This window comes from Spermophilus citellus, assembly GCF_964194105.1.
Source record: "Spermophilus citellus genome assembly, chromosome: 3".
NCBI lineage: Eukaryota > Metazoa > Chordata > Mammalia > Rodentia > Sciuridae > Spermophilus > Spermophilus citellus.
The window spans coordinates 79,391,578-79,404,930 of record NC_138184.1 but is presented as its reverse complement, the minus strand read 5'-3'; the positions used below and the strand labels follow the sequence as shown (position 1 = coordinate 79,404,930).

The 13,353-nt window shown below is 40.6% G+C and overlaps 1 protein-coding gene across 15 annotated transcripts in view; it reads right to left on the bottom strand.

Annotated features, from left to right (window-relative positions):
* Positions 1–13,353, bottom strand: part of CIT (citron rho-interacting serine/threonine kinase) — a 170,133-nt gene that overhangs the window by 139,155 nt on the left and 17,625 nt on the right. For 14 of the 15 annotated variants that reach the window (XM_081288029.1, XM_081288037.1, XM_081288039.1 and 11 more), the window contains one exon: positions 1,301–1,402. The exons of the other annotated variant lie outside the window; for it this stretch is intronic. In XM_081288029.1, coding sequence (XP_081144155.1) covers positions 1,301–1,402 — 102 coding nt within the window. The remainder of the gene's footprint in view (positions 1–1,300; positions 1,403–13,353) is intronic. 15 annotated transcript variants of the gene reach the window in all.

Below are 13,353 nucleotides of genomic sequence, written 5' to 3'. Positions count from 1 at the left end.
AGCCTTGTTTTAAGGGCTGAGTCAGAAACAAAAATTGTTTTGGACACAATATCTTTATTTTATTTATTTATTTTTATGTGGTGCTGAGGATGGAACCCAGGGCCTTGCATATGCTAGAAGAGCACGCTACTACTGAGCCACAACCCCAGCCCTAGGGTACATGTTTTAAACTTATGAATGTCATCCCCCAAGAACCTAAACAAGGCCCTAAATCAGACTCCCTGCATACCAGGGAAAACTATGCCACCATCCTGAAGAAAGAAGCAGGGGCCAGCTCAGTGAAGTCCCTGGGTTCAACCTCCAGCACCAAAAATAAAGAAAGAATGAAGCATACCTCTATGTACTGACATGCAAGGGTGTCTGGGATAAAGCGTTAAAAGGAAAAGAAAGAAAGAAAAAAAAGCAAGCTGAAGAGTCAGATGGAGAGTAACATACCATTTTTGTATGAGCAGATTCAATCCCCCCTGCCCCCCAGGCCATAGTTAAGGGTCAAAAAGAACATCACCACCGTTAACACTTGTCTCCCCAGAGGGGGATTTGGGGGGAAAAAATAGAAACCTATCTATCCTACTTCATACATGTCTCAGCGTGTAGGTTCTCTCTTTTTTTAACTGACACATAATAATTTTACACATTCGTAGGGTACCGTGTGAGATTTCAAAAGAGGTATACAATGTGCAATCATCAAACCAGAATAATTAACATACCCATTGCCTCAAATATTTATCATGTTTATGTTGGGAACATTCAAAATCTTCTCTCCTAGTTATTTTGAAATGTATAATAAATTGTTAGCTATAGTCACCCTACCGTGCTAGAGGACACCAACACCCAAGCCTCCTTGGTGTTGGTATTTTTGTACACACTAACCAGCCTTCCTCTATCATTGCCCTCCCCACCCTTCCAAGCCCCTGGAAACCACCATTCTACTCTCCACTTGTAGGAGATCGACTCTTCTAGCTTCTCCATGAGTGAGAACAGGCTGCATTTTCTCCTAACAAATTAAATCAAAGCAAAATTCTATTAAAAGCAGTTACAGATGATTCCCAAATAAACCATTTCTTGTTATTACCCTTTAAACCAGAGCTGCAAGACTCAGGAGTCACCAGGTGTTTCTAAATGGGCTGGCTTTTCATCTTAGAACAAGGAGAAAAGGGAAACACCTGGGAGTCAGAAAAGTGACTGAATGAATGAGAGGTGCCACGGACGTCAGGGGCAAGAACCACATTCAACTATGCAACTGTGGCACCTGCCTGTCAGGAGCTCGGCTCATTCCAGAGAGATGGATGTAAAGACTCACCAGGTAAAGGTTATTTTTATCCTGGAAGGCATACTGTAATTGGGGGATCCAAGGGCTTGTACTCCGAGATAATATGTTCCGTTCTTCCTCAAAAAATGAAACCTAGGGAAAAAAGAAACCCTTTAGATAATTATAATACAAAGAACCGAACCGAATTGGGGGTAGGGGAGTGACCTTTGCTCTGTCTTGAAGCCTAAACTTGCACTTCTTTTTTTTTTTTTTTTTTTTTTTTGGTGGTGCTAAGAATTGAACCCAGGGCCTTGTGCATGTGAGGCAAGCACTCTGCCAACTGAGCTACATCCCCAGCCCTCTAAACTCACGTTTCTGAAGAAAAAAAGCCATCCCATAGCTTGTCATTCCACAAATCTGTTATTCACCTACTTGGTTCACAATGTTTGCCAGAGCCACATAATAACTGTCCAATTATTTACTTAGCATCTTTCTTTAAAGTCAACCTACTTCCTTGGAATCTAAATATCTCTGTCCCTCACATTCCTATGTTCATATAGGAATACACACCCAGTGTAACTCCACATCATGTACAACCACAAAAATGGGAAGTTACGTTCCACGTATGTCTGATATGTCAAAATACACTCTACTGTCATGTAGAACTAAAAAAGAATAAAAATAAATAAATATCTCTGCCCCTCTTCACCGTCCCTTCTTGAACAGTTCGGTCTGAAGGCCAGCGGTGGAGTGCAAGGGAAGCACTGGGGAACCTCAGTGCCAAGAGCAGGGCGTCAGTAGCTGGCAGTGCACAGGGCGGCCACCAGGCATGAGGCAGCCAGTGTGGCTATCAGGGGCCAACACCGGGGAAGGAGGACACCCACATGTAAGGGTGATCTCAAACAAGTTATTAGGACTCACCAAGCGGACAGGGGATAACAACAAAGATAGTAGAGAGGATGCAGACAGATGAAAAAGTACGTAAAAATATTAAATTTACAATCTCAGAGAAGAGGGTTACTACTATGATTTGGATAAATGACCCCCAAAGGCTCATGTGTTAAAGGTTTGGTTCTCGGCCCACTGTGTTATGGGGGATTTTTAAGAGGTAGAGCATGGAGGGAGGTCCTCTGGTCACTGGAGGCATGCCCTCCAAGGGAATGCTGGGAGACGCTAGCCCTTCATTGTGCTTTCACACCCTGACCATGCGGTGAAGAGTTCCGCTGCATGTTGCTGCCTCACCACAGGCCCAAGAGCAACAGGGCCAAATAGCTAAGGACTGAATCCTATAATCTGTGAGTCAAAATAATCCTTTTTTCTTTATAAGCTGATTTTCAGGTGTTTGTTATAGTAAAAGAAAGCTAACTAACATAGTTATAAACATGGAAAGGGTGAAAACTAAAATGAACCCTCTTCAGTTGGATTGGAATTAGAAAATACTAGTGTGAATATAGTTTTCAATACATAGCTACGTAGAAATAAATACAGAAGTAAATGTGTGTGTGTGTGTGTGTGTGTGTGCACACGCGCTGTATAAGTAGGTATATTGTACATATATACTTGTATTCCTTAGCACTGTCCCCTGAAAGGAGTCTGAGAGCAGTGTCATCCCAGTAGCAATTAGAACATCCAGTGTCCAGATCTTGGCCTCTAAACACCATTTCCACAAAACAGGGCTCCTTGGAGAAAAGACTGATGCAGGGAAAGTAAGCATATGTGAAAACCCAGGACATCCTGCAGTACCAGAAAACAAGAAAGTACTCAAGAATGATGTATCAGAGGGACACAAAAGCCAACCTAAAGAGACAACTTGGAGACAATTCAATATAAAAATAAACAATGATAGGGGCTGGGGATGTGGCTCAAGCGGTAGCGCGCTCGCCTAGCGTGTGTGCGGCCCGGGTTCGATCCTCAGCACCACATACAAACAAAGATGTTGTGTCCGCCGAGAACTAAGAAAAAATAAATAAATATTAAAACTCTCTCTCTCTCTCTGTCCCCCCCCTCTCTCTCTCACTCTCTTTAAAAAAATAAATAAATAAATAAACAATGATAGTAACAGATTGTTACAATAGTAACACATTGACTGAAATAGAAAAAAATCAAGTCCACATAAATACAAATGAATAAATCGTGAGTTTTATGAGGAATAGGATATTTACATTGTTGGAAGGAACCTCCTCATAAAATTCTGATTTGGGTACAAAGGAGGAAAGCTTAACTCCACAGTAGAAGAGCATGGCAAGCAGATTAATGCAGTAATCAAAGTGACCATCACCTAGAATGTGACAAATGGAAACCCCTGGGAATTGGAATAGTGAATTGGAACAGCATCTCCCACCTGCAATATTTCTGCCAACGATCTATAACCAGGATCTAAGCCTGAGCCATATCAGACATATCCAAGTTCTACAAAACAACTGGCCTGTAATCATCAGAATCATACAGGTCACAAGAGCCAGGAAAAATTAAGAAAGAGACTGAAAAATTAAGGAAAGAGACTGAAGAGATAGGACAAGTAAATGTCAGGTGTGACCCTGGACTGGTTCCTTGATCTAAAAGATGTAATGGGGACAGCTGGTGAAACCTGAAAGGAGTCTGAAGATTAACAGGCACTAAGGCCTCATTACTCATTTCCTGATATTTGGGGAAGTGGGGGTACCTGGAATTGATCTCAGGGGCACTCGACCACTGAGCCACATCCCCAGCCCTATTTTGTATTTTATTTAGAGACAGGGTCTCACTGAGTTGCTTAGTACCTCGCTATTGCTGAGGATGGCTTTGAACACTCGATCCTCCTGTCTCAGCCTCCCCAGCCACTGGGATTACAGGTATGCGCCACTGCACCCAGATCATTTCATGATTTTGACGGTTGTGTGGTAGTTCCTGAGAGAATGTCCTTGGTGAAGGAAATACACACTAAAGTTTCAGAAGTACTTTAGTTTAGAAGTACAGGTCAGGTTGACAACTTACTTTTAAAGGGTTCAGCACGGGAAACATTGTACTTTCCAACGGCTAATTCTTCCTATTGACCTGGCTAGTTCACAGCACTCAGTTATTCAGTCAAACACTAACCCAGGTGTTGCTGTGAAGGTGTTTCATAGATGCAGTTATCATCTACAATCAGTTACCTTTAAGGAGATGTTCCTCAGAAACCTGGGTGGGCCTCATCCAATCAGTTGAAAGGCCTTAAGAACAAAATTGCAGTTTCCCTGAGGAAGAAGTTCTGCCTCAGGACTGCATCATCAGCTCCTACTCAAGAATTTCCGCCTACTCTCCTGCGCTACAAACTTTAGATTTCCAGTTTCCACATTATATAAAAATCAACCACCTGAAATAAATTCTACAGAAATGTATATATACATGCATTTTATGTGTATATTCTATATGATCCTTATGTGTATGTAAATTTTAGTGCATATATATTGTGTGTATACATGTGTGCGTGTATGTATGTATGTGTGTGTTTGCACACACAAATACAATCATCACTTGGTATCCATGGGAGACTGGTTCCAGGACCCCTACAAATACCAAAATCTACAGATGCTCAAGTCCCTGATACAGTATTTACATAGAACCCACACACTTCTTCCCATATACTTAAAATCTCTTCTAGGCTACTTATAATACTTCATTATAAGTGCTATGCAAATAGTTATCCTATATTTTTTTTAGGGAATAATGACAAAAAGAAAAAGCCAATACATATTCAGTACACATGCAATTATTTTCCCCCTAAATATTTTTCTCAGTTTTCAGTTCACTGAATCCACAGAAGCAGAACCCACCAATATGGAGAGCAAACTATAAACATCAAATATTTCAGGAAAAAACATACTATATGTGGGGCTGGGATTGTGGCTCAGTGGTAGATCACTCGCCTAGAACGTGTGAGGCACTGGGTTCGATCCTCAGCACCACATACAAATAAATAAATAAAATAAAGGTATTTGTCAATCTACAACTTTAAAAGTATTTTAAAAATATATCCATACATGTATACTCATTCCATTTCTCTTGAGAGCCTGACTGATACATTACACTTGCAACTTTTCTATAAATTTGTGATTGCTTCAAAATGTAAATAAATGTGATTTTTAAATATACCTCCCAGGATGGGAAAGGGTAGGAAATGCTGAATGAATTTACCAAATCATGTTATATGCATATAGAAATGTACCACAGGAAATTTCTTTATGTATATGTAGAGAGTAGCAATCAAAAATAAACAAACACTAGTGAAAGGAACATCAGGAGATGCTAGGAGCCACAAGCATATATACGATGTATGGCACCTTTGGTTGTAAAGTGACGCCAGCTAGCCACTGAGATGATTATGTTAAAATTTACATTCATATGCAAACTGGACTCCCGCTGTTCACCTTGGCCTGCTACCGGACTCAAGTTACGGGACTTTACGGGACTGCTGGAGAGTTCCCATTGGTTGGGGAAGGATAGTAGGAGGGAATTCCGGAGGAGGTCGGAGGAGACGGGGGGTTCCGGGACGCGCGGTGCCGGTCAGACACCCTCGTGGGAGGACCGGTTTTTGACTCGCTGGCGCGGAGAGTGTTAGCGGCTTTTTCAAAATAAAGTTTTGTTCCTGCTTCAGTGGCTCGTGATTCTGTGCCCAGCCAAGACTGCGGCATTTGGCGGCCCGTGCGGGGAACGCCTGAAGCTTAGAGGTGAGTAAATTGCTCGCCCCTGAGGGAAGGCGACAGGATGGATGACCTTCTCAGAAAACAATGTGTTCTTGTTTTGATTTATTTTGTTTTTATTTCGAGCTCCCTAGCCCTAGAATTTTCTCAGGCGAACTGGAAAAAATGGTTGGCTCAAGGTTTGAAGTTATTCAGCCCTGAGAAAGAGAAAATTGATACAACCATTGTCTGCTCCGTCTTTGTTTCATTCTGCTTCGGCTTTGTTTTATCCTACCTTATTGGGTTAGGTTATAGTAGATTAGAATCCAATAAAAAACAAACCGAAAAACTGTTAAGTAAATTGTTAGAGGTCCAGACTATGGTAGAAAAAACGCTAGGTCAAGCAAAAGAGAAGGTCTCTCAAGCTAGTCAGACAGAGGAGAATTTAAAGAAAGCAAGCTTAGAGGACAAGCAGCCATCAGGTGGAGAATTACAACAGGAGGTTGCTACCAACTCCGTTCTATCACCAGAGGGCGTAACTCAGCCAACAGCTCCATCTACCGCTGAGCGGCCCTCAACTACCGTAGTTGATGGACGGAATTCTGAGGCAGGACCCCAAAGATTAGCATGCCCTGTACTTGAGCAGGCAGGAGGGCAACGAATTCACCGTGCTTTAGATTTCAAAACAATAAAGCAATTAAAGGAGGCTGTAACGACCTATGGGCCGCAAGCTCCCTTCACAATAAGCATGGTTGAATCTGTTACCAACTTGGACATGACACCAGCAGATTGGGCTAACATGTGTCGATCTGTGCTAAACGGAGGACAATATTTGTTATGGAAGGTTGCCAATGAGGAATTTTGCATGGAGACAGCTAGGCGAAATGCAGAAGCTGGGTACCCTCAAAGAAATATGGACATGCTATTGGGAAAGGGACCATATGAAGGTCAAAGACAGCAAATTGAATATGACCCTGGCGTATACGCACAAATTGCTGTAGATGCAGTTAGGGCATGGAAAACTTTACAGGGGCATGGAGACTTACAAGGTCAATTATCTAAGGTAATACAAGGAACTAATGAACCTTATGCTGAATTTGTAGATAGACTTATTCAGTCAGCCTCTAGGATATTTGGAAATACAGAACAGGTAATGCCATTTATAAAACAACTGGCTTATGACCAAGCAAATCGTTGCTGCAGAGAGGTCATTAGACCATGGAGACATGAGGATTTAAACACATATATTAAATTATGTAGAGACATTAATGAACAGGGGCAAGTCTTAGCAGCAGTACAACAGGCTTTAGATGCCAGGCCAAGAACATGCTATAATTGTAATCAAACAGGACATTTTAAAAGGAGTTGCCCCATAAGAGGAGGGTTTAACAAAGCTGGATATCAAAGGAATAGAATACCAGGTATTTGCCCACGATGCCGTAGAGGGAGACATTGGGCTAATGAATGCCGTTCTCAAACCACCATAGAGGGTATTCCGTTATCAAAAAACGGACAAGGACCAAGTGTTTACCCACGATATCGTGGAGAAAGGTATCAAGCTCCATTGCCAAAAAACGAACTAGAGGGCCCAATGCCCCGGGGCCCCAAACCACAAATATATGGGGCAATGGAGGAACCCAACAGCCCCATCAAGGTAGTGCCCAGGACGCATTATCCATTAAATCCCTCATCAGACAAACTAGAGGGAGCGCAGGGCTGGACATCTGCGCCTCTGCCAGAGCAGTACTAACCCCAGAGATGGGAATTCAAATCATTCCCACAGGAGTAAAAGGACCTCTTCCCAAAGGAACAGTAGGCTTATTATTGGGACACAGTTCTTCTACACTAAAAGGACTTATGATAAGTCCTGGGGTAATTGATCCCGATTATGAAGGTGAAATAAAAATTATAGCTAGTTCTCCAAGAGGTATATCAGTAATTTCACCAGGAGATAGAATAGCACAGTTATTAATAATACCCAGCCTGCATGATAAATTTTCCAGTTGTAATGTAGAAAGAGGTTCCAAGGGATTAGGCTCCACAGGTGTAGATTGGGCTATGCTGTCTTTAAATTTAGATTCTCGCCCAATGCTAAAATTAAAAATTCAAGGACATGACTTTAATGGGCTGCTGGACACAGGTGCTGACCTCAGCATAATATCTCGTCAAGAATGGCCAAAACATTGGCCATTACAACAAGCCACTCAAACGCTTCGAGGCCTAGGAGTGGCAACAAATCCCCATAGAAGTGCTATGGTATTAGATTGGAGGGATCCTGAAGGATGTGAAGGAACTATACAGCCCTATGTATTGGATCATCTTCCTGTAAATTTATGGGGACGAGATGTCCTAGATCAATTAGGATTGACATTAACAAATAACATCAATCCTAACGCGCCCACTACTAGGGCTAAACAAGGCTTTAGGAAAGAAAAAAGATTAAGAGAACAAGAACAAGGTATGACAGCACCTATTCAAATAGATCAAGAAATAAATAGACATGAATTGGGTTTTCAGAAAGGGCCACTGAGACAATCAAAATTACTTGGAAATCAGAAAGACCAGTGTGGGTTCCTCAGTGGCCCTTGACTAAAGAAAAGATACAAGTAGCCCATGACTTGGTCAGACAACAGTTAGCGGAAGGACATATACAACCTTCCGTATCCCCCTATAATACTCCCATTTTTGTCATTAAAAAGAAATCTGGTAAATGGAGATTATTACAAGATTTAAGAGCCATTAATAATGAGATGGTTATTATGGGACCTGCTCAATCAGGGATTCCTCAATTGTCTGCTTTACCAAAAACCTGGCATGTTTTAGTTATAGATATTAAAGATTGTTTCTTTTCAATTCCAATTCATCCCGAGGATAGTCCACATTTTGCATTTACTATCCCTGCACTGAATCATGAAGGTCCTGATCAGAGATATGAATGGAAAGTACTCCCTCAAGGGATGGCTAACAGCCCAACTATGTGTCAAATTTATGTTAATAAAGCAATCCAGCCACTTAGAAACCAAAATCCTGAACTACAAATATTTCACTATATGGATGATGTGTTACTGGCACATAAAGATAAAAACACATTACTAGAATGTTATGCCACACTTACAAATTTATTGAAAAATTATAATCTAGAGATAGCAATAGATAAAGTACAATTAAATCTTCCAATTAATTATTTAGGAGTTCTATTATCCTCAACCATGGTCCGTCCACCAAAAATTCAAATACGAGTAGATCAACTCAAATCACTTAATGACTTTCAAAAGTTATTGGGAGACATAAATTGGATAAGGCCTTATCTAGGCATACCAACAGGAGAGTTAGGACCTTTATTTGATATTCTAAAAGGTCCATCAGATCCAAATTCACCCCGCATGTTAACGCCTGAAGCAAGAAAAGTATTAAAAATCATTGAAACATATATGGAAAATATGCATTTGGATAGAATTGATATAAGTTTGCCTTTATTATTTATTGTACTACCAACAAAAAATATTCCTACAGGAGTATTTTGGCAAGAAGGTCCATTATTGTGGATACATTTATCTTATTCCCCTAACACTATTCTTACTAGATATCCTGAGGCTGTAGGACAATTAATACTCAAAGGAATAAAAGCAGCTAAGGGAGTGTTTGGGATTTCTCCCAATAAAATTATTACTCCATATACTATGGATCAAATTGATGAGTTAGCTAATGAGTTAAATACTTGGGCAATAATCCTGTGTAAAACTAGTGTTTCATTTGATAATCACTTACCATCTAATCCTTTGTTGTCTTTTTGGTCTAAGCATCCTGTAGTTTTTCCAAAAATGACAAGAAAAACCCCTATCATAAATGCTCCAAATATATTCACTGATGGGTCAAACAATGGTACAGCAGCAGTAGTTACTCCTGATCAAACTTTTACATTTTTAGTACCCAAACAATCAGCTCAAAAGGTAGAGCTTAATGCAGTATTACAAGCTTTTATGATGTTTAAAGATTCTGTATTTAATTTATTTTCTGATAGTCAGTATGTAGTTAATGCTATTAATTCCCTTGAAGATGCTGGTAGGATTTCCCCTTCCTCTACTGTTTTCTCTTTGTTTTCCGCTATACAAAGTCTAATCTGGGACCGAAAAGATCCATTCTTCATAGGTCATATCAGGGCACATACAGGATTGCCTGGAGCCCTTAGTATGGGCAATGAACTAGCAGATAAATCTACACATGACATACATATTTTCTCCACAATAGAAGAAGCTATAAATTTTCATAAAAGGTTCCATGTCAATGCTAATACTTTACAAAAGCGTTTTAAAATAACTAAAGAACAGGCCAGACATATAATAAAACAATGTCAAAATTGTGTGACATTTTTACCACAAGTTAATCTTGGAGTCAATCCTAGAGGACTAATACCTAACCATATTTGGCAGATGGACGTCACACACTTGCCAGAATTTGGAAAATTAAAATATTTACATGTTACAGTTGATACCTCTTCCGGATTTTTGATGGGCTCCCTTCATGCCGGAGAAAAAACTAAAGATGTTATAGCTCATTGCTTACAAAATTTTGCCACTGTGGGCGTTCCAAAACAGTTAAAAACGGACAACGGTCCTGGTTATACTTCCTCCTCTTTTAAACAATTTTGCTCATCATTTGGTATTACTCACATAACAGGAATTCCATACAATCCACAAGGACAAGGCATAGTTGAAAGAGCTCATCAAACTATTAAAATGTACTTATTAAAACAAAAGGAGGGAATTGGAAAGGGGTATATATCCCCCAAAGATAAACTTAAAATAACCCTTTTTACTCTAAACTTTTTAAATTTAGATTCATCGGGACTTAGTGCTGCGGAAAGACATTTGTACCCCAAAAATGTACATAAGCCTAAGGTACTTTGGAAAGATATTCTAACAGGACAATGGAAAGGCCCGGATCCAGTGATAGTCTGGAATCGGGGCGCTGTCTGTGTTTTCCCACAGGATGAACAGCAACCGATTTGGATTCCAGAGAGATTAACTAAAACAATTTCTACAGAAAAAGAAGATGATTTGACTCAAATCCATAACAGCTGACATCCAGAGCTCCAGCTTGGCTATTCTTACATCTGCGACAGTGATTAACCAAGGTTTTTTTTTTCAGTATCTATTTTATTATTGCATTTTTCCACATCATAAAGTTCTATTTTATTTTTGAGCTCATACAAACCTAGGTTAATGTTTTTCTGATCAGTTTTATTTTTTGACTGTGTTTTATTTTTTATTTATTTATTTATTTATTTATTTATTTTTTTTTTTTTTTTTGACTGTGGAGTTTTTAAACATTGCAATGGAGATTTCACCTAAGTATAGTTACAAGGCCTTTATTTACTATTGTCTTATGTGTTGTATGTTGTGTGCACACTTCTGTTTTGTGTTGTATGTCTGTATGTGTGTATGTCCATATTTCTTATATGAGGAGCGCTCATGAAAAAATGGATCCGAATTTTTTCTTTATTCACGTGATTTATATGGTTTAATTTAAATTAGGTGAACAGCTGTTTATGATTGTTGTTAAAGATGGTTAACAGATCTGTTTGTTTACTAATTTAAATTTGGTAAACGGCTGTTAAGGATTGTTTTTAAAGGAGTTTAACAGATCTGTTTGTTTACTTTCACCTTTTCTTTTTATTATATTTAATAATTCTGTTCAGGATAATGTCTCTTTACCATCATTGCCAGAATTTCCATCTCCATCCCAATTCCAGTGAAGACTGAGATAAAACCAAACTACAGCTTCTATGATAGCTATCACAGTAAACTGTATAAACTGATGCATCAATGAATATAACTCAACAAGTAATGCTATCAAGGACTTGATTTACTTTGGGAGGATATGGACATATTGATAGACTCCTCCAATTTGAACTGCTTGCAGAACTTGCCTGGACTATATATCAGTTGCATACATTGTGAAATATCATCTGGTGCACCGAATTGTGGTACTGCTGGCATATTTTTGCTGATGGTGTCACCAGTGATGCAATTTCCTTGCCAGCTCACCCCATGTTTATTGTGGTAATACTGGCATATCTTTGCTGATGGTGTCACCAGTGACGCAATTTTTCCAAAGGAGCCGTCAATTGGCTTGGTGTCGTGGCATTTCTGTATCCTCCTCCCTTCTACTAGTGATGGTCTAAATTTGGGGGCCAACAGAGGTGAGGCAAAGAACCTCACCCCCCCACTGGCACCAAGGCTAAATTTGGGGGCCAACAGAGGTGAGGCAAGAACCTCACCCCCCCACTGGTGCATAGGCCTATCCACAAGCATGGCTGAATGCTGGACCGGTAGTCAGCGACGGGTTGCTCTGATTACAGTGGATTCAACCTAAGACAGGAAGCTGACGCCTAAAGGTCAGTTCTCCCATGACGGGTAAGAACCATATGTTAAATTGGACAACCTACCAGGCACGGTCCCTAGCCACATTGCTTGTTGCTTAATTAAACAGAAGGGGGCAGATGCTAGGAGCCACAAGCATATATACGATGTATGGCACCTTTGGTTGTAAAGTGACGCCAGCTAGCCACTGAGATGATTATGTTAAAATTTACATTCATATGCAAACTGGACTCCCGCTGTTCACCTTGGCCTGCTACCGGACTCAAGTTACGGGACTTTACGGGACTGCTGGAGAGTTCCCATTGGTTGGGGAAGGATAGTAGGAGGGAATTCCGGAGGAGGTCGGAGGAGACGGGGGGTTCCGGGACGCGCGGTGCCGGTCAGACACCCTCGTGGGAGGACCGGTTTTTGACTCGCTGGCGCGGAGAGTGTTAGCGGCTTTTTCAAAATAAAGTTTTGTTCCTGCTTCAGTGGCTCGTGATTCTGTGCCCAGCCAAGACTGCGGCAAGGAGAGAGGAAGGAGAATGAGGAATGAGGAAGGAGGAGGGTAGGAATGGGAACTGAAATCCTTACATGTATGAGTTCAACAAAATATATATAACTACTATGTATGATTATAATGCTCTATAAAAACAAACAAATAAATAAACCTCCCATTTAGTTCTAACAACTGTGAAAGTACAGGCTTTGATGTGCTAGTTAACATTAAGTTATTAAATGTTTTTAAATAGTTTGTCCATGCACACCCCCAGGGATACATCCAAGCCATGTGGAGAACAGCCCCCCAGCCCCAGTCACTGGCTGCCCCCGAGGCTACCCCTTCCTTTTGCTAACACAGAAAAGGTGTTCATGGAGATTGGCAGAACACAACAGTCTCCACTTTTACTTACTTGCCACTCACTCTGACCCCTGAAACTTCCATTAAAGTAAATGGTCTCTGAGGACCTCTTCTGGTTGTCACAGGACTCTGGGCTCCCAGGTGACAGGCTTTGCTTGCAGGATACCACTTCTCCTTAACCTCCTCTCCAACTTTTCCTTTCAGTTTCTCCCTGTGCTAGCCTCTCTCTCTCATGTCCTTAAATCC